Genomic DNA, 23,838 nt, shown 5'->3' with positions numbered 1-23,838 from the left:
TACAGTTTTGATATATTAGCATTGAAGATAAAGGATATTCCTATATTACTATATTGTGACATTTTCTAGCTATATAGCATACTCACAATAAATTCCCTTAATGTTCAGTGCCAACAAAAACGTTGACATTTCTAGGAAACATAATACTGTTTGCACAATTCCTTTCTCTTACAAATGCAGGAGAATGATGAACAATTTAAAGGCAGTTCAGTTCTGAGGTTTTAGTCTGAAGCAACTGTCCTTGCTTAAATTGCAAGTATGATAAGCTTAATTGTCTCATTCTCAGCAGAACCGTCTATGAGAGGGTAACCACCTTCTCTGGCAGAATCATTAGGGAGTTTCTACAAAAGCAATCAGACTGACATGACATGATGGGAAGAAATCAGAATATAAAGACTTATCCATCTATGTGTTTATTATGCTGCAAAGATGCAACCACGTGTCTTCTCCTCCTTTTACTTCCATGGACTAATGAAGAGATGGAGGCAGGAGGAGTATTGAGCATAAAACTTCGGACTTTTGGGCTCCCAAGACAGCCAGTGGCACCTTGGCAGGTCTTGCCTGCACAGTCCTGCACAATGCCTGCACAATGCCTGCACATTGCCTGCACAATGATCACAGAACCATTTGGTTGGAAAAGACCTTTGAGACATCGAGTCCAAACATACCTGTCCACTACTAAGCCATATCTCTGAGCACTTCATCTACCCATCTTTTAAATACCTCCAGGGGTGGTGAATCATCCACCTCCCTGGGCAGCCTCTGCCAGTGCCTGAAAACCATTTCAGTGAAGAAATTTTTACTGATGTTCAGTCTGAACCTCCCCCGGCACTTGAGGCCATTTCCTCTCATCCTATAGCCGATCATTTGCGAGATGTGACCAACACCCACCTTGCTACAGCCTCCTTTCAGGTAGTTGTAAACAAGTGATAATGTCTCCCCTCAGCCTCCTCTAATCTAGGCTAAATAACCCTAGTTCCCTCAGCCACTCCTCATAAGACCTGTTCTACAGCTGCCTTACCAGCTTCATTGCTCTTCTCTGGATACACTCTAGCACCTCAATATCTTTCTTGTAGTGAGGGGCCTAAAACTAAACACAGAATTTGAGGTGCAGCCTCACCAGTGCTGAGTACAGGGGCAGAATCACTTCCCTGGCTCCGCTTGCCATGCTGTTTCTGATACAGGCCAACATGCTATTGGCCTTCTTGGCCACCTGGGCACACTGCTGGCTCACATTCAGTCAGCTGTCAACCAACACCCCCAGGTTCTTCTCTACCAGGCAGCTTTCTAGCCACTCTTCCCCAAGCCTGTAACACTGCATGGGGTTGTGATGTCCTAAGTGCAGGATTCTGCACTTGGCTGTAGTGAATAAAGGCATAGACTCCATTTCGGGGTGACAAGTGAAATTGCTTTAATGAAAATTAAAGGCAAAGGCTTATATAGTGTTTTCCTACCCAGTTAACAGCTACCCCAGAGAATTTCCATTGAGCAATCACTAATACTGCAGCTGTGGTCCTTATCTTCATGTTTTGGTTTTCTACTTGGACTTATGCATTCTTTTAATGATTCAAGGTCTTAAACTCACCATTTAAGTGGGTAACCTTGTCTTAGAAGGAGATGAGGTTAGTTTGGGAAGACCTGACTTTCATAAACCCATGTTGACTGGGCCTGACCACCTGGTTGCCATGTGCATGCTGTGTGATAGCACTCACGATAACCTGCTCAATGACCTTCCCAAACATTGAGATCACACTGACAGGCCTGTAGTTCCCTGGATCCTCCCTCTGACCCTTCCTGTAAATGGGCATAACATTTGCCAACCTCCTGTCAGTGGAATGTCCACAGTCATCCAGGACTGCTGGACATGATGGAAAAGGGTTTAGTGAACACCTCTGCCAGCTCCCTTAATAAACTTGGGTGGATCCCATCCAGCCCCACAGACTTGTGATTGTCTAATTGAGTGATCAGATCTTTAACCATTTCCTTGTGGATGAGTGGAGTTTTGTTCTGCTCTCTCTCCCTGCCTTCTGGCAGAGAACATCTTACCTTACTATTAAAGACTGAGGCAAAGAAGACATGATGTCAACTTCCAATGCCCTAGTCACTCACTCTATTTTGTTCAGGCCCAATTGGATATTCAGTGCACTGTTTCACCACAAAGGAAGCACAAGTATTTAACAATATGTCTGTGCTGTGCTAGTCATACAGTAGGGACATCACCTGAGATACTTCTTGATCACTTCGCCAGTTTGTGTGTCTAGGCACAGTGGCAGATAGCCTTGTTAATCATATATGTGGTCAAGTTCTGATCATCTGTTGTCATCACTATTAGCAAATTAAACACAATATGCTTTAGCCATCCAGTATGCACCTTTCATGCATGTGCACTTTTAACGCACTCTGGGAGAGCTTTTATATGACACCTTACTCCATTTATCTTCTACGTTCTCATCTGGAAGACTTTGGCAGGGAAGTTTCCCAGTTTCCCAAAGACTCTGTATATCACTGGGCATGCCTCGTCCAGGATCTGAAGCAGCAGCAGCAGCAGAGCATCCCTATGGCAACTCTATGTCATTAACTAGTGTATTTAGCACATGCATATTGACATTCAGGCTCTTTCAGAGCATTGTGTTTGACTTTCTATCACATCATTCCTTTAATAGAGTCTACATGTATCATACAGTCCAGTATTACTCCTCTGTGTGAATGGAAACGCAAATCAAGCCCAAATGCTACAGTGGAGTTTTTAATATCTTCTTACACAGCAAATGCATTAAACTCCAAGATACTCAGGTGCTCAGGAGAAAATAAGGATTTGTCTCACGAAGTTTTGCCCAAGTTTTTTGTGAACAGATAGTTACAGCTGAACACATACCATCTCAGAACATGAGATTGCATCAGTCTGGTCAATAGAGGATCAGGAATACGAATCACATTGCCAGCAGACTGGAATTTACATTAAACGTATCAATAAGCAGCGTGTTCACATCATCACTGTTCTTGCCAGAAGGTCTGCATTCTCCTTGATGAAGTACAATTTTTCCTATCAGTAAATCAAAAGCTGGAGCCACTCAGCATTAAATCATTTGAGGCCAGACATCTATTAACACATTTAGAAACATGGGGAAACGTTTCCAATATACTGTGATAGCTAGTGGATAATACAGTTCTAGAATCTCTCCAAAGGTGGGAATAGAGTTAATAACTGAACTGAAGAATAAGCTAAAGAATACAAGACCAGCTTCTTAAAGCAACAATTTTGGTTTAATATGTACATGACTAAACTTATAAATATGAAACAATTTTTCAATGTTTTGTGCCAATATTCATCTTCAGGCAGCTTGATGAGATTAAATGCACAGAACAATAATTCTGGAAATAAAGAACATAACTATATCTTTTTAGCTAAACAAAATAGCAACAACAGAGGTAAAAATTGAAATAATGGCTTTTATATTTTTTCAGCTTCAGAACTAGTCTGCATGTATTGCTATGCCAAGATTATGTTTGTTCTAAAATTTACTGTAGATTATATGCTGCTTTCATTTAAATAATAATAATGATGATGTTGATCTTGATCTTGATGATGATGATGACAATAACATCAATTCTTTCCTGTATTTTGTTTTGATATCTGTTACTACAGCAATGCTCTTGAAACGTGGTTACTGGGACATAAGGCGATGTCTGCCTCTAGTTATATCCAACTTCCCAGGTATAATTTCCATAGATCTTCACGATCAAATGTTTTTGTTTGGCATTTTTTTAGACTTCTTTCCCAGATGGCATTGAAATTTTTCTCTACAAGATCCTGTGTTGTTAATTCAGGATTCAGGAGATGTGTTGCTAAAATCTGGGTAATACATAATTTAACAACTTTTGGTGAGTATACTGAAATGGATGCAAGGAATGTAAATCCATAATTCTGAAGTTCTTTCAGGGTGTCAGTCATAATATAAAAAAGCATTTGATGGATGCAATAGCACTTGAATATGTTTGCACTGCATGTCTAGGGCAACATGTGGGTGGAAATTCAAGAAGCCTTTGGTTAGAATTTCATTACCTTCAAAGTTCATTAAAGAACTGCATGATAGAATAGGTTCGTTAAATTAGTTGCTATGACCTGCTGGTGAGAAGCATATGCTTCGGTCTGCTGTGTCAGCAAGAAAACAAAGCAAGAGGGAGTGCGTACAGCCTACTTAGTTTCACTCAAAACCTATTCTTTCTTTCGTTCCTGAAAAACACGAAGTAATGGAAATTTTACAAAGGGCTGCTCAAGATGCCCAGAATTTGCCCTCCTAATGAGATGACACTCAGAAGGTCCTCAAATGGCAATAGCAGGAGCATGATATAAGCCCAAGAAAAAGATACAGCTTCTATTCTTTTGTTTCCGAGAGGCAAAGTGAAGACAGTCTGGGGTATCTCTGCAAGAGATTAGGATTGGCAGAGTTTTGGAACAGTACTGCAGATCATGAGGCTCTAACTGGATCCGCGAGAGCATAGAGGGGCCTGGGACTGGCACACACAGGAATGAAGTGGTGGGTTTGCGAGTGGTAGTTGGAGTTTTGATGTGGTAACATAAATTACATCAGTTTTTATTTCTTATTTTCTAACAGTGTGATTTTCTTTCAGTTCAAATCTATATGGATCAGCTAATATAGTAGAAAATAAAAAAATTGTGACTGCCTTACTGCAATACAACTCCCAAGTGAATTGTTTTCCTTTGCAATCACGTTTTGCTGCATATATGAACCACCTGCTTCACAATTATGGATGTTTCCCATAGATATTCAGGGCATTGAGGGCCAAATACCTGCCTTATGAAGACAACAGAAAGTGGCTTGCTTGGTTTGGGGGTGAGGAGAGGAGGGGAGGGGGACTGTTGCGTTTCTCTTTAGGAAGCCAACCAAAATGGATTTGACTAAAAAAAAAATGAGTAGCTGGATCATCTTGCTTTGCTTTTGTCTGTTGATGATACTCTTCAGCCAAGAATAGCTAACATTTGCAAGCTCTTGAGGATACTTTTATCCTGGCCATGTGTTTGAGAACTAGACAATACAGCCATGTCTGCATGCCACGTCTGCCTCACATAATAAACTCTCTCAGTTCCAACTTGGGTGTCCACATTACTCTGCCAGTCTTCCTGCTACAATGCATATCATTTCACATAAGAACTTGTTGCTATTGTCAGAACTAAGTGACAAAAGTGAAATTGGCAGGACATATTAGTTTGGCACCATCTTTAAAATTTGTTAGCATCACTTCATTAAAGAGAAGTACTATCACTCAAAACCTCCGGCTTCAGCATTCACCATTTACAAGGACCTGAAGTAGGACTGGCTATGAAAATACAGCAGCAGTCTGTAGAATACCAGAATTATCAATATCTGCTGTAAAGAGTGCAAAACACATGTTGGGATTTTCCTTTCATTCTGCTAGAGTTTGGACTGTTTTTCCTGTAATAAATCTATACAGAATTGATAGATTACATTGTCTTCAATTCTTCTTATCGGTACTGCAAAAATAAACCAAAAATTTTTAAGAAATAACTGAATTCCTTTTACTACACTGTGCTTTTCTTAAGTGGTAACAAAACCCTGAAAAGGCAAAATAACCCCAAACCCAGATAAGTAGAAACTATACTGCAGAGCCCGTATCAACAACATCACCACTCATTTCAAGAGTGCAAATTTGTATGCTATGTATTTTCCTTTTCAGAAATGATTTGTGTAAAAATATCACATAATCTAGGCTTAGATGAGGAAGGCTTTCATTTCATAACTGGATTTTTTTCATTTGCACGTGCCTCCACAGTGCCTCCAGGGACTTGTATATTCAGGCTTCTGATTGTCACATAGGTACTATATACCTTGGCCAGACTATAGTGATGTCTCACAGTCATCCCTCTAAATGAGACAGTGTAATGCCAACTGGAAATCGAAGTGACACTGAAGTGGAAAAGATATAGTCCAGCTAAAGAATTAAAATATAGAGGAAAACAGGGGCACAAGATGTTTAGGCTACAACTCCCAATAAAACTTATGGCCAAATCTACAGAGACAAATTTTACTGTATATTTAAAAGTCTTTTTTCTTTAAGAAAAAAAAAATCCTGTAGAGGGTACTTTATTAGGAAAAAGAGTTATCAAAATGAATTTGTCATCATTTGAAAATGAGTTTTGATGGAAAATTGTGGAACATAAAAAATGCCTCATTGAACATGTTTGTCAGGGGTCAGTACAGCCCACTGGGCAGGCAGGGCAGGCCATGTGAGATAATGACTTACATCTGGAAAATGCAGCCGAAGCCACTTGACTAGGAGAAAAACACAGGAATACCTGCATTTAAATACTCCCTGATGGAATGAAACTAAGCGTCCACGGCCTGTAGATTGATACCATAGTACAGTAACTTTTATTTTTCTTCTTTACAGCAGGTCTGATCTCAGGGGAAAGAAAATAAGAGAATCAGAAAGCAAGCACTTGAGAGACAAAAATATAATTGTTTTGGTCATTACAGACAGTGAGCATTCATTATTGAACTTACGAAGTTCTAGGACTTCATTCGTTACATGATCAAAAATATCTGAAATATGGACAGTTAATATTGCTCTCAGACTTTTACAGAACACAGCAAGCCACTGTTATTTCAAAAATCAAGTTCTACCTGATTATTTATAGAGCCAGCAACAAATACATAAGCAATCCAGAAATGTAAGTATTAGAAATTATACTTTTAAAATATCAGAGGCCAAATCACATGGTGTACAATGGCTCAGCTCCACTGCCATTTCTGAGCAGTACCAGGACTTACATCAGTTCTGGATCTGAGTAACTATCTGCACACAATTTGAATGCCTGTTTCCCTTGTGAATGTATAATTTTAGACACTTTCAGTGTGCAAATTCAGTAATACAATGACACAGGTAATTCCTTGAAGCATTTCTATTTACAGTTCCTTCAACTTTGCACAATTTATTATCATACTGACTGCAAACAAAGGAAGTAAAAAACCCACAAATACCCACCATCAAGCAATGGATTAAGTCATAAGAGAGAGCCTAACTGAGACCTAATTTGAAAGTCGTAGAAGATCAGTGGCTGAATAAAACAAACATCAACAGTATGAATTGTACTTTGGGTGTTCATACCCCAGATAAAGACACTGTCATTTGAGTTACAGAAGTGCTCTGGCTAGGAACATGGTGTGGGGTAGAATTAATATCTATCAATCAAGAAAAAAACAGCAAGAAAAAGTATCAATTGCAATTATATAACAGTAAGAGACTTCACACAAACTCGTCTCATTCCTGTCTGGCTCTGGTGCTATCTTCATTCACCTTTGCCCTTCTCCTACTTGCTGGAGACTCATTATTCTTTTCAGTTGGACTGCGACACTAGCTTTTCCCATCTCAAAGAACAGCAATATTAGCTCATACTCCTACTGGGTCTAACTATACAGAGAATAGAAATGACAGAATATTCAGTCATATCGGCAGACATTAACCTTAAGTGTAACTATTCAGTGTGCAGCAGCACTTCTCACAATTTAATCAGCGTTTAGTTTAAACCAATATTTCTTTAAGTATAATTTAAAGACTATTTTAAAAACCCACTTTCCTAGCTTTTCCATTGAAATTTGAGACTGCCAGCAATCACAAAAATCAAATATGAATAACATTGATGAAATATAGTACAATGAAGGCAGATGATACAGAAGCATCACCAAGAATCTCTGTGAATGCAGCCTTGTTCTCAACTGAGCCTCGCTGATATTCCTGCCATACTCCTCTGATTAGACAGCAGACACTGAAAGGGGAATAAACGGCTACTTGCAGAAAACACCCACAAACTAGCTAGCAAATGCCATTTTGAGAGAAAGATATGCAGATTTACTTTTACCACAAAGGGGAAATAATTGAGTTTGAACTTGAAGGAGTTCTAAGCCCACTCTGACAATAAACTGCATGCCAGAAAGAAAGGGGTGAATACCAAATGAAAGCGTACATTCCTAGCACCCATTTTTATTTAAAGTACATATATGTGTGCCTGTGTGTGCGGAGTTACATTTAACTGCTTGCACCTCAGGAAATGCGTGGAAAATCAAATTCTATGGTGTGAAGTCACAATCCTGGACTGCTACTACGCTGCTGACCTCAAGCAATCCACAATAGCATTCGAAACTGAAGTAGGTGTTCAGTGTCACAAGCACGGAATTCTTTTTTTGAGAAATTATGTTAAGCTGCTAAGCATTTTATAAAAGTATACAAGGAGTTCATTTAAAACAGGTTTTAATAATAGCTAGCAATGGATTTTTCTGACTTTCTGTTGCCTTCTCAAGATTTATCACACTGTCCCCCAATTACACCAAAATGATGAACGATTCATGGTTCACTTTGAACGCATATCCAGGTCTATGTCAGATTCCTTCCCAGTTTTGTTGGACCAGTTAGTTTTACAATTTTATTACTTAGAAATCCAGAATCACAGAATAGAAAGTACTGTAGGACACAAAACATCTAATACGCTTTTATGTATCTTTGTCAGTCTTTACAAGAATTCACTCTGAAAACACAATGGTGATGGAAGAACTGAGTCACACTTGTGCAACAGAGAATATGCCACGGAACTGTGGAGAAATATATTTACACAACAAAAGACTATTCTTCAGCTTCCTTATTCACAAAACAAAGAGAGCGGTAAAATATCAGTACGTCTTGCAAACACAGCAAATGTAACAAAACAACAAAAAACATTCAATATTTATGCAGAAGTACTGTTTTCCTCAGGATCTCTGTCTACTAGATGAACGCTCCCCGTGATCACCGATTCCTCTTGGGCTGAGGTGTTCTCCAGTTGCTTATTTGTACAATATGGAATGTGGCCACAAAAATACATGTAAATCCATGGGTTGGTGCAACTATTTAAATTTCCAAGGAGCATGATAATGGTGAAAGCTGAACCTAGAATGAAATAGTTAAAGGAATAGCAAAGTCAATCAAGCACTCATACAAATGAGTAACATTTTCACAGTCTGCTGCTTTCTGGTGTACCTGTTCAGATATTAAAGTTAATCTAACATTACGAAACTTCAATTTATTCAGTGCAATTTGTAATTGTTGAAGCTATGAAGTACACTGTTTGTATTTATTTCAGAGTTAAATAGTTCCATATAGTTCTTTTTTGATGTACCTGCATTAAACTGAAAAGCAATTACTAATCTGCTATACAGATAAATACAGATATAGATATTGATATAGATATGTGTAGAATACACCTTGATCCACACTGACAGGAAGAATTCTTAAAACAGAGATCAGAAGGTTTGGAGGTTTTTATTAGGCAGAGCTATTATCCTTTCTTTTCTTTTGGTTTATATCTTTGAGTTCAGAACAGATTAACTTAAATAAAGTCACATACAGAGTGTGCCTTTCACAAAGAGCCAATAGTATAAGTTCGAGAATATTAATTTTTTTTATAATATGGTGTTCTTTGATACCGCTCTCAGGCTTGCATTTTTTGCTCTATAAACAGCTGTTTCACAGCTTCTAATCGTTCCACAGTGTACTACAGAGATTTCGTCAATATGATTTCAATGCTCAAAATCAGATGTCTTATAACATCACTGTTGTATCCAGTAAATAAGAAATATCTACTTTATTACTTTGAATAATTTTACTTTGAAAATATTACTTTTCACCTCAAGAACCTGAAATATTGCTGCTAGTATATTTAAAAGCTCTAAATGTCTGAACGCTTGCTGAAGCAGATGATACTTCTCACTGTGCTGCTCATTAATCTTTAAACCATTAATCATTCAAAACACACACACTAGATACACATTTATATGATATTTTGATCACATAACACATGAAGTTCTCTGTACCTAAATAAATGCAGCAGATAATCAATCCAGTAATTTCTTCTTAATCATAGTCAAACTATCACATGTAACTTTTCCATAAAAGCTAAGTGCAAGTATAAAGCAATATAGCAATGTGCTAGCCTGCTATGAAGTTATGAATGAGAATGGAGAGTATCTTACCTTCGGTCACGACACTGGGGAACCATACAGACCACAGCTGTGCAATGAAGAAAGGTGACCAACAGAGAACATATGCAACAACTGTCACCACTGTCATTTTTACAGTCTTGATCATAGCCTTTGAAATACAGTTCACACTGCTTGCTCGAGATGGCAGGACTTGTTTCTGATTTGTTATTTCATATTCATTCTGCTTTTTCACATATATATTTCTTTTGATTATTTTGCAAATCTTAACCTGGCATGTAATAAGGATGGCCGAGGGAATGAAGAATATGACTACAAAAATCCAAGTCACATACGCCCTTGGGCCCCATGGCTGAATAAATTCACCCCAACATTCAAAGATACCAGGAGATATTTCAGTCTTAGAAAAGATAAATACCTGTGGTAGGCTAAGAATCAGTGATACAGACCAGCTGCTGCAAATGGGGATGTTCCAGAGAGCTCTCTTCTTTTGGAAAGTGACCATAGGGTAGCAAACCGCTTGATATCTATCCACTGTCATGACCACTATCATATAAGTAGAGGCAAACATGCCCAGCAATTGTAGATACTTGACAATTCTGCACAAGAAATCTGGCCCTATGAAAACGTCTGTAATATCCCATATAAGTTGAGGCAGCACTTGAAAAAAGGCTACCACTAAGTCAGCGATGCTGAGGTGAAGCATGAACACATACATCCTAGAGAGCTTCTTTCTTCTTCGCCACAGCACCAGTATGAGAACAAAATTGCCCACAGACGCTGTCAGAAATATGACCCCCAGTACAGCAATCTCTACTTGAGCTAATTGCTCATCTCTCTCTGGTCTTCCGACAGCATCTGACTGATTTGTCAAACTCAGGAATCTGTGAGGAGAAGGACTCTCCGTCTCATGTGTGTTACCCTGCACAGTAAATGAAAAATTCTTCATAGTGCACAGAAGCTACTTACAGTAGCTGCTACTTGCGACTCAGGTTGACAGCTGTGAAGTACTGGCTAGCAAACAAACCAGCCTGGGTTCAGGTTTCAGTATATCTTCAAGCAAATCTCTTCCTGCTTGTACAAACTAAAGCAGTGGGACGTGGATCTTGATAAAATTCTGTCTCTTGCTGGCTTGCAAAAAGGCTTTATATAGGCTCGAGGCAGACAGAGCCTTATGTAACTGCAGAGCCCTCGGGTAGGCTGCAGGGACCGCAGCCAATGGCAAATCAAGCCACACAGTTGGGGGAAATATATAAATAAAAGGCAAACTTCAGAGGCTCAACGTAATTCAATTACTCACTTCAATCAAAACCTGAACTTGTAAATAGCTGTGGCCAAAATCATCCTGAAATGATCTTACTCAGGAGAGTTCTTGCAAATATTTGTTTACGCAAACCAGAAGTGCATGCTTAGGCTGAAGCAGGAGGAATGTTTATACGTAGATGGAAAGTTGGGCCCCTGTGTTCATGAGCATCATAACTGCAATCCTCTAGGCTCCTGGGGCACGACCACATCCTAAATGCAGCAGAGACATTTTTCCACAGTGTTTTTTAACTTCTTTTTCGAGTCACCTGATTCTAAAAAAAAAAAAAAAAAAAAGAAAAAAAACCAAACAAGGAAAAAGAAAATATTTGAACTGCACTAAATATATTTTTTTGTTTCAAGACAGGGTCAAGATTTAGAGGATTTTTCTCAGTAAAATGAAAAATAACACGTGAAATAAATCACTTTTAATGGGACTGGGAGTCTACTGAGAATTTCACAGAAAAATAAGAGAAAATTCAGTGGGAAATCCAACTGAGGAAAAGGTCTTTGCAATTAAACAATTTCAAAGGTTTTTTATTCTACTATAGTGCTAAAGGCTGAAAGGTCACTTTTCAGTACCTAATCGTTTTTATTTTTGTAAATTAAGTTGTATCACGATCACAAGAATTTCATTGTACTTCAACCTTCTAACATGACCTTTCCATAGTGCTAGGGGCAGCTAAGAATAGCAATTTTTATTTATTTTCATTTGTTCTACTTCAGTCTGCTCTATTAATCGTAAAAGAGAAATATAATAAAATTAATTAATTGAATAAGAAAGATAACATTTTTATGCAAACATGTTTGAAGATACAGAACTCATATCTTTTTGCTTACAGTTGGGGACTGGTAATTTGAGGTCTTTCTGAAGAGGAAACCAATAAGGTTCAAGGTATGTCCATGCTAGGTGTATGGTACATAATACTGCACCTACACTGATTAATTGCTTGACTACATTATAAAACCAGCTCAGGAATCTCACACACTACCAACTCCTTGGCACTAAATGTTTTCATGTATCAACAGACAGGGGAAGGACGAAATTCATAAACAGGATGCTGAGGTAGACTACAATGCTTTGTAGAAACAGTGTGATCTCTTTTCTCTCCTTCTTTCCCCCTTCCATCCCACCATGGGACTGATGTTAATACCTCAAGTGAAGGTAAGCCTATGAGAACAGACAATAGACAAGCTAAACATCCTCAGGAAACTTTGGCACTGACAGTAGCTCTGTATCCATAATCCAGATCTGGCTGAACACCAATGTAGCTGCCTGAGTCTACAATGGCTTTTCTCTAAGACCACGTTGCAAACAGTTTGAATCACAACAATTTAATCTATTATACCTGATATTTTTTTCTTAAATGGAAGCCGGTTTGTAGGAAACTTGGATACCTGAGGCTATTTCCTTCCAGTTCTACCTCAGTTAGTGAGAAACAGCATGGCAAGACTGTAAGGGATCAAATGGGTTTGCCTTTACCATCACTCTCCCTTCACCCAGAAACTTGTGGAAGAGTAAATAAATTGGCCACAGATCATGAACCCCTGGCAATTCTGCTGATGGCAAACACTGCACCATAAAGCAGGCTTGCTGACCTCCAGTTCTGCTTTCAGATGGAAACAAAATTTCAAGTGCATGCTCAAAAATCATTTACCTTGACCACCCTCACTCCACACGTTAACAAAAAGCCAGGTGGGGTCTTTATTCTTCTGGCAGGATATGTAGTAAACGTGTATGTCTAGGCAGAGCTAGTACTGAGTGGGTTTAAACAGGAACATGTTGAAGAGAAAACTAAGCCCTGAGACAGGCATAGAAGGTAAAAACAAATCTACATTTCATGACCTGAAAAATGATCAAGGAATTATATTTAAAAAGAACAGGAAATGCAACACAAGTCACCTCTAGGATACTATTGGAAGACTAACCAGAATATAATACCAGATACATATGCTTGTACAATTTTCACAATGCATAATGTATGAGTAGACATACATTTCAGTCACAAGTCTTATCACCTACACCTAGAACAGTTCAGCAAGATCCTTGGGAACACACAACTCCTCCTAGACCTACACACATACACAGCACACAGTGTCTGGGGAGCAGATCTGCTATAACAGGGATTGGTGCCAGCACCTGGACGTTAAGTGAAAGGGCAAGCACACTGTGCAACAAGTAGCTGTCGCCATGTTTATAAAAAAGGGAGGTGGCCCTCCTTGTACAAATCACCCTTGTGATGTAAGACTATACTCCATCTTGCATATAATCAGTTCAATATATGTTCATGGTTTCATAACTTTATAATTGTGCCCTTTCAATCTTTTTCATACACACTAGCAGATATTCCAGATAATGTTATATTGAAATTGAATCCACTCTGGGAATATAACTTGCTGGGAAAAGGAAAACAGAATAACAGATGAAAATATTTAAGTAGCCTTAGCTGTTCTTTTACTCCAATTGCTTCTCCTGTTGTCCAGCTTTGCTTCATTCTGGCTTGTGGCTGTCCAAGTTAAATTCTTTTCCTAAATTATTTACTTTCAGTAGTGTGGGAAGGGACATTTTCATTAACTTCAGCAGAATTTCTCACTGAATTTCTCTGTGAATTTCTCAGGTTAGCTAGCAGGGAGGGATTCAGCTCACAGATTAAGCCTTAAATTAGGTGTCTGCTTAGAATTACAGAATAGCTGCTCAAGGCAGGGACAAGAGCAAATTCAGACCACTTCAGTTAGGGTTTGTCCACTCAGGTCTTGAAAACCTCCAAGAGCTTAGACTTCAAAACCTCCCTGGGTAACTGGGTAAGTTGAAAACACTTAAGTATTTTCATTGTGAAAAAGCTTTCCTTCTGTGCAACCAGCCCCCCGCCCCTGATTTTGACTACCTTCTCTTTTCTTGTTCTTCTGCCATGACCCTAGTAAGACCCTAGCTCAGACCTCTTGTCTGAGAGGTAGGTACCAGTACCAGTGGCCCCATAGGTACCAGTGGCACTGTTAGGCTCCCTGAAGCTGCCTTTCCTCCAGGCTGAACAAGCTGTATTAGGAGCCTTGTGGAAAATGCTGTATTAGAGTAGTTAGTGATCTTGAACAGGACGAGTCTGCTTTACTGAGCGTTGTATGTAAAGCCTATGGTGGCGCTGACGAATCTTATGACAGAGATGACATCCCAGCCTGTCAGGAGAAGGTATATGACTGTTTGCTGCAAAACATAAAAGGTTCCACAGTGTAGGAGGGTGGAGGAACCCCTCCACAGATGACATCTATGCAGTGTTCTGGAGGAAGATCCATCTGAACTCTATGCAACACTGGACAAAATCAGGGTTTCCAGCATTGGAACGGACTGAAGATTTACTCAGTAACTATATCTCGGGTTTTACTCTGTATTAGGAAAACCGCTATTTTACCACACCTTTTATTGTTGCATCCTCCTCCCTGATGCAGAGCACAAGACCAGCTCACTCAGCCTCCCCATCAGATTATGTCTTCCAGCCCTCCAATCACCTTCATGGTCCTATGCTGAGCTCTATCAAGCATATCAACACCTTTCCTGTGCAGGGGCTCCACAACTGGCAGCAGTATTCCAGATGTAGCCTAAGGAGTGCTTAGCAGAGAGGAATAACTGCTTCTTTGACCTGTGGATTACATGTGAGCTGTGCGTGTCAAATCCCATCGCATCCAAACAGAATCAAGGTTTCAGTGCCTACGCGTAGGTACAGAGTACTCTTTAGGTTGCTGTGGGGTATACTAACATAGCCCAAGACTCATTTAGCGTAGGCTTTAGCCTATCATAGCGTTAGGACTGTGGAATAATTTAAACTTTCTAAAATCTTTTAATCTAGTTTCCTCAATGTATTATTTCTTTAATGTTATCTTAGAAGACAAGATACTGTCTGATTTGTTGTTATTGTTGCAATTCATGAAATTCCAATATTATCCACATAATAATTCCTTCATCCTTCCTCTAGCATTAATACTTTACATTTGTAGTACTGCCAAGCAGTCCATCTAAATTTACTGCTGCTATATACGATGTAAATCAGGTAAGCATTTTTTCTGTATCTGTAGCTGGATTATCATTCCAAGACACTTTGTTATTTAAGGAGGTATTTTCAAAGCTAGGACTTAGGCAAATCTTGGCCACAATTCCTCCTGTGGCAATAATACTGACTATTATAATACTGACTAGCCTCAGTGCCTTAGTCATAGAACCACTAAATCATAGAACCTGGTTGGAAGGGACATCTTAAGATCTACCAACCTGTCAGCCTCACCTCAACCTGCCTGGGAAGATCATGGAACAGATCCTCCTAGAAGCTATGCTAAAGCACAGGGAGGACAGGGCGGTGATTAATGGCAGCCAGCACGGCTTCACCGGGGGCAAATCCTGTCTGAACAACTTAGTGGCTTTCTATGATAGGGTAACAGCAGCAGTGGACATGGGTAAACCGACAGATTTGATCTATTTGGACTTCTGTAAAGCCTTTGACGTGGTCCCCCACAACATCCTTCTCTCTAAATTAGAGAGAGATGGATTTGATGGGTGGACTGTTTGGCGGATAAGAAATTGGTTAGAAGGTCGTTTTCAAAGAGTAGTGGTCAATGGCTCGAAGTCCAGATGGAGATCCATGACAAATGGTATCCCTCAGGGGTCCGTAAGGGGACCGGTGCTGTTTAATATCTTCATCAGTGATATCGACAGGGAGATTGAGTACACCCTCAGCAGTTTGCAGATGACACCAAGCTGAGTGGTACAGTTGCCACACCAGAAGGACAGGATGTCATCCAGAGGGACCTGGACAGGCTGGAGAACTGGGCCCGTTTGAACCTCATGAGGTTCAACAAGGCAAAGTCCAAGGTCCTACATGCGGGTCCGGGCAGTCCCTGATTTCAATACAGGATGGGGGATGATGTAATTGAGAGCAGTCCTGCAGAGAAGGACTTCGGGATGCTGGTCGATGAGAAGCTCGACATGAGCTTCCTGGGGGTGTTGTTTGACAGCCGACTGAACATGAGCCAGCAGTGTGCCCAGGTGGCCAAGAAGGCCAATGGCATCTTGGCTTGTATCAGAAACAGTGTGACCAGCAGGTCCAGGGAAGTTATTCTCCCTCTGTACTCAGCACTGGTGAGACCGCACCTTGAGTACTGTGTTCAGTTCTGGGCCCCTCACTCCAAGAAGGATGTTGAGCTCTGGAGCGTGTCCAGAGAAGAGCAACGAAGCTGGTGAGGGGGCTGGAGAACAAGTTTTATGAGGAGCAGCTGAGAGAGCTGGGGTTGTTTATCCTGGAGAAGAGGAGGCTGAGGGGAGACCTCATTGCTCTCTACAACTACCTGAAAGGAGGTTGTGGAGAGCAGGGAGCTGGCCTCTTCTCCCAAGTGACAGGGGACAGAACATCTCTAAAGGATTTTAGAGAAATTAAAAATTATTTCCTTATTAATGTGATTCTATTTCTTTTCAAACTATAAAATTTAAAACCCAGCTACCGCAGACAGGGTGGAAAGTAAAAGATTCAGATATCAAGAAGATGGTAGAAACATTTACTTCTTAATATATTTTTATATAAAGGATTTACTTATTAATATATTCTCAGGTAGATAAAAAGAGTTAACATAGTATTGCATTGAAATTGCCCTAGAGATAGAAAAAACATTCAAAAACGTATTAAGTAATGCAAATACATACCAGTAGCATGAAATGTAACAAGAACTCCTTTTGAAAGTAGTGTAATGGCTAGCAAACAGATTCTTTCACCTATGAGATTAGCCTTAAGTTATACCTAAGTACTGCTCAAAGATTTAGTCCATAGCATAGATGCATTTACAGCAAGGTAATTCATAATTTTCAATATTAAAATATTGCTTATTTCCAGAATGCAGTTGATAAACTACTTCACCGTAAATCATCTTTTCTGGACTAAAATCATGTATACCTTTTTGCTGCCATACTGGTACAACCTCCCACAATACTAGCTTCTTACAAAAAGAAAAAAACAAAACAAAACCCAAAAACAGAACAAACAAAACCACTGCTAATTCAATAGATATATTAACATACAAGGTTCTTTGGACCAGGCCTAATGATTCACTCCAAACCTATATAGTTAGAATGTTAGGAGACAGGGTCTGTGGAACTAAAGCAGCCTCAAGTGCAACACTTAAAGCCAATGTGCCAACAAGAGATCAAGAAAAATGTATTGCAGACAATATTGTAGATGGCATATATGCAATCATGCAATGTAGGCAGTTGTCGTCACGACATGGGAAGACACAAAATGATGAACAGTGTCAATAACCCCATTCCTCAGAAAGAGTTAGGGTTCGATTTAGACAAGAACACTTTAGGGAAGGAAGGAGAACTTTTAGGCAAGGCAAAAGGCCATTAGAAAATGTCAGGAAAATCCCAAAACATCCATTTCCAGTCCAGATGCACTACAAACTACCCTTAACTTTTCAAATTAACATTATAATGAACAGGAGACAAGATTCTGTCCTGCTACCACTGTTTATATACCAAAAGTGAAATTTCAGCACTTCAAAGTGGATCTAGCTCTCAGTTGTGCACGTGCCAATGTTTTGTGTACACATGTACGTGAGTGCAAATGCTGCTGCCCTGCACACACACACAATCTGGGTGCCTTTCATTTTCTGTACAACTATGTGCACTTCCCAGATGAGTAAGTTAACTGTGTATTTAAAGATTGCTAGTGTAGAAAGATTAAAAGCTACATGTCAACAAATTCAGCTTTATAGCCTTAAAATGTAGGACTGCAACACAAACTACTATAATTACTGTTAGGCAATATTTTGGACAAGAATTTTCTAAATAAAATTCCTTCAGCAGGAATTAGCCACAGGCATTAAAGCCAGAGTGAAAACAACAGCTATGGACCCCCTGGGACTTGTAACTAGGCAAGTCCCAGGTACTCACTGTAAAACAGCACCACTAACTGCGTACATTACTACGTGCCTCTTTTTAATCCCTAAGGAGATTACGTCTATTGAATAAGTTTTTAACCTATTTCAGTAAAAGCTTGATTATTCACCAGTCCTGTCCTCATTCTTTGGCCACGTTTCTGATTTCACAGATGTTACTGACAGCACTGAGTTAGAGTCCCACTCAGCCCAAAGCCTGGAAACTGGTTTGCTTAATTTGTCTGTTTGAATTATGATAGTAGAATTATCTTCCACAGCTTATAAATTATTCTCTAAATAACAACTTTTTCCCATTGCTGGTATAAAATTTTGTGCAACTTCAATAAATAGTGTTTACCCATACAGAACTGAGCTTTTACTCATGCTTCTACAATTTTCATCAGGCTACTTTAAGTTAAGATAGAAATAAATCGTTACAAATTAAGTTGGCTTCTGACAAAACATCTATTTTTCATTTGTAGCATTCGACAGTCTGGATTCTCCATTAGGACACTAAATAGCCTGCCAGCTTACCTGCCGCCACAGCCATGGAAAACAACTGACAGAAAAGGAGCCTCACCAAGGCTGGTCAGAGCAAAGAAAAATAAGGAAATAATGTTTAGCTTCAGAAGAAGAAACTATGATGGACTGGTTTAGAAGAGGAATAACAAAGTGCTTTCTGCACAGATGAGAAGTTATAACCACAGTTTTTTTAATAAAGGGGAAAATGCTAAGATGGAATTTAGTATAATACCTCAAGATCTGGTGCAAAGGACAGACATAGTTCAGTGTTTCAATTAAAAGACAAAGTAAATAGCAGTGACTGTTTCTCTGACAATACTGAATAAGCAATTGCAAACAATGTGGACAGTGAATTAATTCCAGTGGACCTACAGAGACTGTGTGTTTTGATCTTCTTCCATTCATGCTAGGAACTTTGGCACTTCTACAATCATGCTGTCAACGAGATGCTGCAGTAACAAAATTCACATCTATCAGTTCTTGAGGGCTGAAAGATAACACAATGACTATCATAGTAATCACAGGGAGCTGAAAAGGCATGAGTCTCCTCTAGCATGAGTTTGAATTTCAAATTCAGTAATTAACTGCATTGTTCATAACTACTATATAATTATTTGATTAGTTCAGCTCTTGGGTTTAGCCATCAGATTGCTAGAACGCACAAAAGTCCAGAGACCATTGACTATGAGCTGTGAAGGCACAGGGAATCAAGGTTAGCTGCATAAAGGACTTCAGGTACCAATTCACCAAGCAGAATACAGAATCCTGATTTAGAGATCCAAGCTACTTTACATTGTGTGGGAAGCAGCAAACTTCTTGAATTTAGCAGAGCAGGAAAAATGAACAGAGAGGGGCACAACTATTATAAAGCCCAGATCCAGTTTCTAATTGAGAGTCTTGACTGGAACAAGAGCCAGTTAGCTTTATCCATTCAAAATGCAGAGCCTATAATTCTATAGACATCTTACAACAATTCCTTCAAGTAAAACGTGGGGATTTGTCCATTTCTTTCAAATGGAGTAAGAAAACGGAGATCTCTGGCCAGGGAGAGGAGGAACAGCAGGAACAGGAGGTAAGAGGAACAAAGAGAAGGTCATTAACAATATCTAGTATAACACTATTCTGAATAGAATATTTGCCTAGGTGATGAAAGAAAATAGGTTCACTGCTGTTTTCAGCCTGAAAATGTATGAACGCACAATTTTGATTCCCTAAGAGATTTCCAATCTATTTGTAAGGCAGAGTGGAAAATGCTTTTTCCTTTTGTTGAAATTACATGACTATGCAGAAATGAAAAGAAAATTCATGGAACCAAGATAAAAGCCTGGGAAAGGGACATAATGTTGTATCTTTGTGACTAACGTACTTACATAGGAAGGGGAATGCAACAGTATGGTGTTTGATCCTATTTATTAATTTTATACCAAAAGCTATTGCATAATAAGAATAATCTGAGAAACCAAGACCAAAAGGTATGGCCATCCTTGTAGATGACTCCCTAACCATGAGGCAGAAAAGCCATATTTTGCACTTAACCTTCTTTTCCAGTACACTTATTTTTCTCATTTGGAACAACTCCAACAGGAAAGACGCCACGAGAAAAACTTGGCTCTTTCTGATTATAGTTCATAAGGCTACCCACAGTGCCCAATGTGGCACTGAAGACAGCCAGGCTGGCTTGGAGTTTGTGCAGCTACAGTAGTAGCACACAGAGTCAAAAATCAGGTGGGATTTAATGGGCTCTTGATATGGCTCTAGTACTGTATATGCCCATCATGGCTTAATAGCAATGAAGTCTATCATGATTCTCAGTCCCATAAATGCCCTACACATCTACACCTAATAGGCAATGCAAAGCAGATTTTAGTACAGCAGTTCAAGACTTTCTTGTTACTTAACAGTACCTAGTGCAGAGAGCAAGTGCCTTGTGCCCAGTGCAGTCATTAGTTCTAATCCTGCAAGCAGTCACGTTACTGTGGTGCTACAGCTTGATGAATTCCCACTGTAATGTGTGATTCAGGGTGGATGTACCCTTGAGGATTCTGACCCTCCTACACTTCTTTTGGAAGATGCATCTGTGAGAGGCATGGGGTAACAACCCAAAATATTCACTACCTGCTAGGTCGACTGATTAGTTAATATTTAGTACAACAATTTATAACATTCTATGAAAGCAAGTTACCTCCTTAGCAAACATGTTACTTCCACATTATTTTCTAAGATTTAATAACAATGAGGAACAAACAGGCCTAATTACTTTTGATAACTGATATAAGACAAAGATACTAAGCAGTTGCAATACAAGTCTTGTATCATCTGCTTTTCGGATCTACAGAAGGCAATTTCACAACCATGAGACTACCCGGCAAGAACAGTTTCCTCTGGAAGCTTCTCTTCCATTTGAGTTGTTTATGCCTTTCTGAGGCTTCAAGAATTTTTAGTTATTCTTTAACAAAAGCAAAATATTGAAGGGAAGTAATGGAGATAAAAAAGCAATAAGAAAACAAGGTAGAAATGTTTCACTTGACTATTTGCAGTATTTGAGCCAAAACTGCAACTAAATGAAATGCTGCAGAAACTATCCACTCTATCATAAGCATGATATTTTGTGTCTATGTCCAATGTTCTTCATTCTTATTATTTTGAGAACTTTCAGTGAACATGCATTCAAGTTGCAAATTAATTTCTCCATATTCTAGCTCCGTGAATAAGGAAATGTTTTCCCACTTTTGTCTGCCATCTAGCGTTAAGAGACAGAATACCTGTGTTCTGTATTTACAAAGCTTAAAATACTTGGGAGCACTATACAGCTTCTGCCTACATCATACTATGCTGAAAATAGAAAGCAGCATTTTCCCTAAGGTTTAACTTAAGATGTTAGATTTAAGCAATTATCTCAGATACCATTATTAGCAGATTACTACCCTACCAATGCATGTTAATTTGTCATAATCCTTTGAAATACTTGGGGTCTTTTAATTTGTTTGCGTCTCTTTAGGTGAGAGTTCTGTGTTTCCAGGATACCACCCATAATCAATATAGGAAGTGAAAACAAAACCCCTGCCTGTATATATTCAACTGCTGTTCATATAATATATTTGTATCAAACATACAGTGAAAGCATATGTAAAACTATTTTCTCAGAATTAATATCTCACCCTTGAAAGTTGTTCTATTCAAGTTTAATTCATCTAAGCTGATGTAACTGAACCCTGTAAATGGAATAGCAATAAAGAGTAAGACAATTTTATAAGGCATTCCAGAAGTAATTAATTTCTGTGGGTTTGCATCACTTTTTAGAGTGATGGAGAATGCAAGAAAATAGATCAAGAGAGAGAACTGTTATGACCCAGCCTGGACAGTCCAGGGGCCACTAGGGTAAGAGCGTGGATGTCCCTGTAAAATTTATGGGTTCAGAATCCACTGGGCTAAGTGAAGGCAAAACAATGCCAAACAATTGGTACGAAAAGGAATTTATTTGTACAGGCATTCTTATGGATAAAATTAGCATTGGCTTGCTAAATCTGTGTTAAAGGAAAACAAAGAAAGAGAGAAAGGGAGGAAAGGGAGAGAGAAAAGTGCAAGGACTACACCTGAACTCTGGTCCTCCTCTTCTCTCTCCCAGGATGGTGAGTGCGCTGCTGCAAAAGGCCTGTCTTCCAGAGTATTGTTTATAGTTTTTTGGGGCCCAACACAGCACTTCTTCTGCGAAAGTTCTAGAACTGAGTCTGGGGGAGCTTAGGGGTCTGAGGTGGGTCCAAGGTATCATCATTCTGCCCCTGCTCGCCCTACCGGCAAGACTGTAGCGTGACCTCTCTGGGCAGTAAGCGCAGCTGGGCTGCTTGTGAGAGTAAGATAAGGTTGACAGGCACTGCCTTTGCTACAGTCGAAAACAAGTGGTTTAAGGCAGTCAAAAAGAATCAGTCTCTTACAAGAACCCTAGAAAGACAAATTTTGGAGCTATTATTTCTAGTAAATATCTAGTTTTCATCAAGCTGCCTCATCATGTATTATGACTTTTTCTTTAAGTAGCAATACAAGGCAGATGTACAAATGTGAATGTTACACATAATTATTGGTACTTAAAAGTATAGCATATATAAAAACCAGCATTGTTAACTCACTTGTAGTATGGACATTACAATATTTTGCATATAACATGACAAAAATCATGTACACCAAAGAACTCCCTCTCATTAAAGTAGTGAAATTTACCACAATTTCTGATATGTAACTTGAGCTCCAAAATTCTGTATCTTACCTACAAAAACATATGAACACGTACATTGAGAATACATTTTGAAAGTCTTTGCTTTTTTTAAATTAAGTTACAGGCACAGCATTCATTAAAATCAAACTACTGTTAGTGTTGTGTTAAACTGGAAACGTATGTTTTAAGGGACCTTTCTGACAGAGCTTGAGTACTGGGTACGCAATCTAACACAGATCAGAAAAAAAAAATCAATAATTACAATGAATTCTTGCTTAACTCTTCCCATGGAAAGCATTGAAATGAGAGTATTTTTAAAACAATTAATGCGCATCCTATTAAAATTGAAATGTACCTTAAAATGCAATAAATAGGATCATTTTGATACTATGTGAAAACTACTGGAAATGGAGTTAGCCAACCTCTGAATACTGCAAGTGGAGTGATATCTCTTATCTAAAAAGAAGGTGTTTAGTCAAACGGGAGGAATCAACTCACCTTTGACTATTGAGAGAGCTTAGAAAATTAGCTTAGTTGAAGTGTCTATCTTTACAATAAATAAATAAATACATTTGAGATAATTTTTTCTTAATGTCATGATCTCAGTAAAGAGAAAACTAAATTGGCAAGATGTTTGAGAATGTGCAGATGCAGAATTTGTACCTCGGCATATATAAATCTATGTTTTTTCATCCAGTGTTTTTCAGTTCTTTTGGAGAGTTGCATTGCTGTTTCGAGCAGCTTACGAATCATGGGCCTCTGAACATGTCAGATCAGACAGGTCTGTTCATCCTCAGGGAGAGCCAAACGGCAAGAGCACAAAGCCTTGAGATTAGACCTGAAATGTGAAATCCTTAATCTTTTCCTTAGCAAAGACACAAGTCA

The 23,838-nt window shown here is 39.0% G+C and overlaps 1 protein-coding gene across 1 annotated transcript; it reads right to left on the bottom strand.

Annotated features, from left to right (window-relative positions):
• Positions 1-2,806: 2,806 nt before the first annotated feature.
• LOC104062394 (arg8-vasotocin receptor) lies at positions 2,807-22,549 on the bottom strand. The gene is made up of 3 exons (XM_009564439.2): positions 22,337-22,549; positions 10,044-11,587; positions 2,807-8,961 (listed from the first exon to the last, which is right to left on the bottom strand). Exons 2-3 carry the CDS (start codon positions 10,957-10,959, stop codon positions 8,762-8,764), a joined length of 1,116 nt encoding a protein of 371 aa, XP_009562734.2. The 5' UTR covers positions 10,960-11,587; positions 22,337-22,549; the 3' UTR covers positions 2,807-8,761.
• Between the last annotated feature and the right edge of the window lie 1,289 nt (positions 22,550-23,838).

Source organism: Cuculus canorus, chromosome 1, assembly GCF_017976375.1.
Source record: "Cuculus canorus isolate bCucCan1 chromosome 1, bCucCan1.pri, whole genome shotgun sequence".
NCBI lineage: Eukaryota > Metazoa > Chordata > Aves > Cuculiformes > Cuculidae > Cuculus > Cuculus canorus.
Note: the sequence above shows the minus strand (reverse complement) of the source record. Positions and strands in the feature narration are given on the sequence as shown.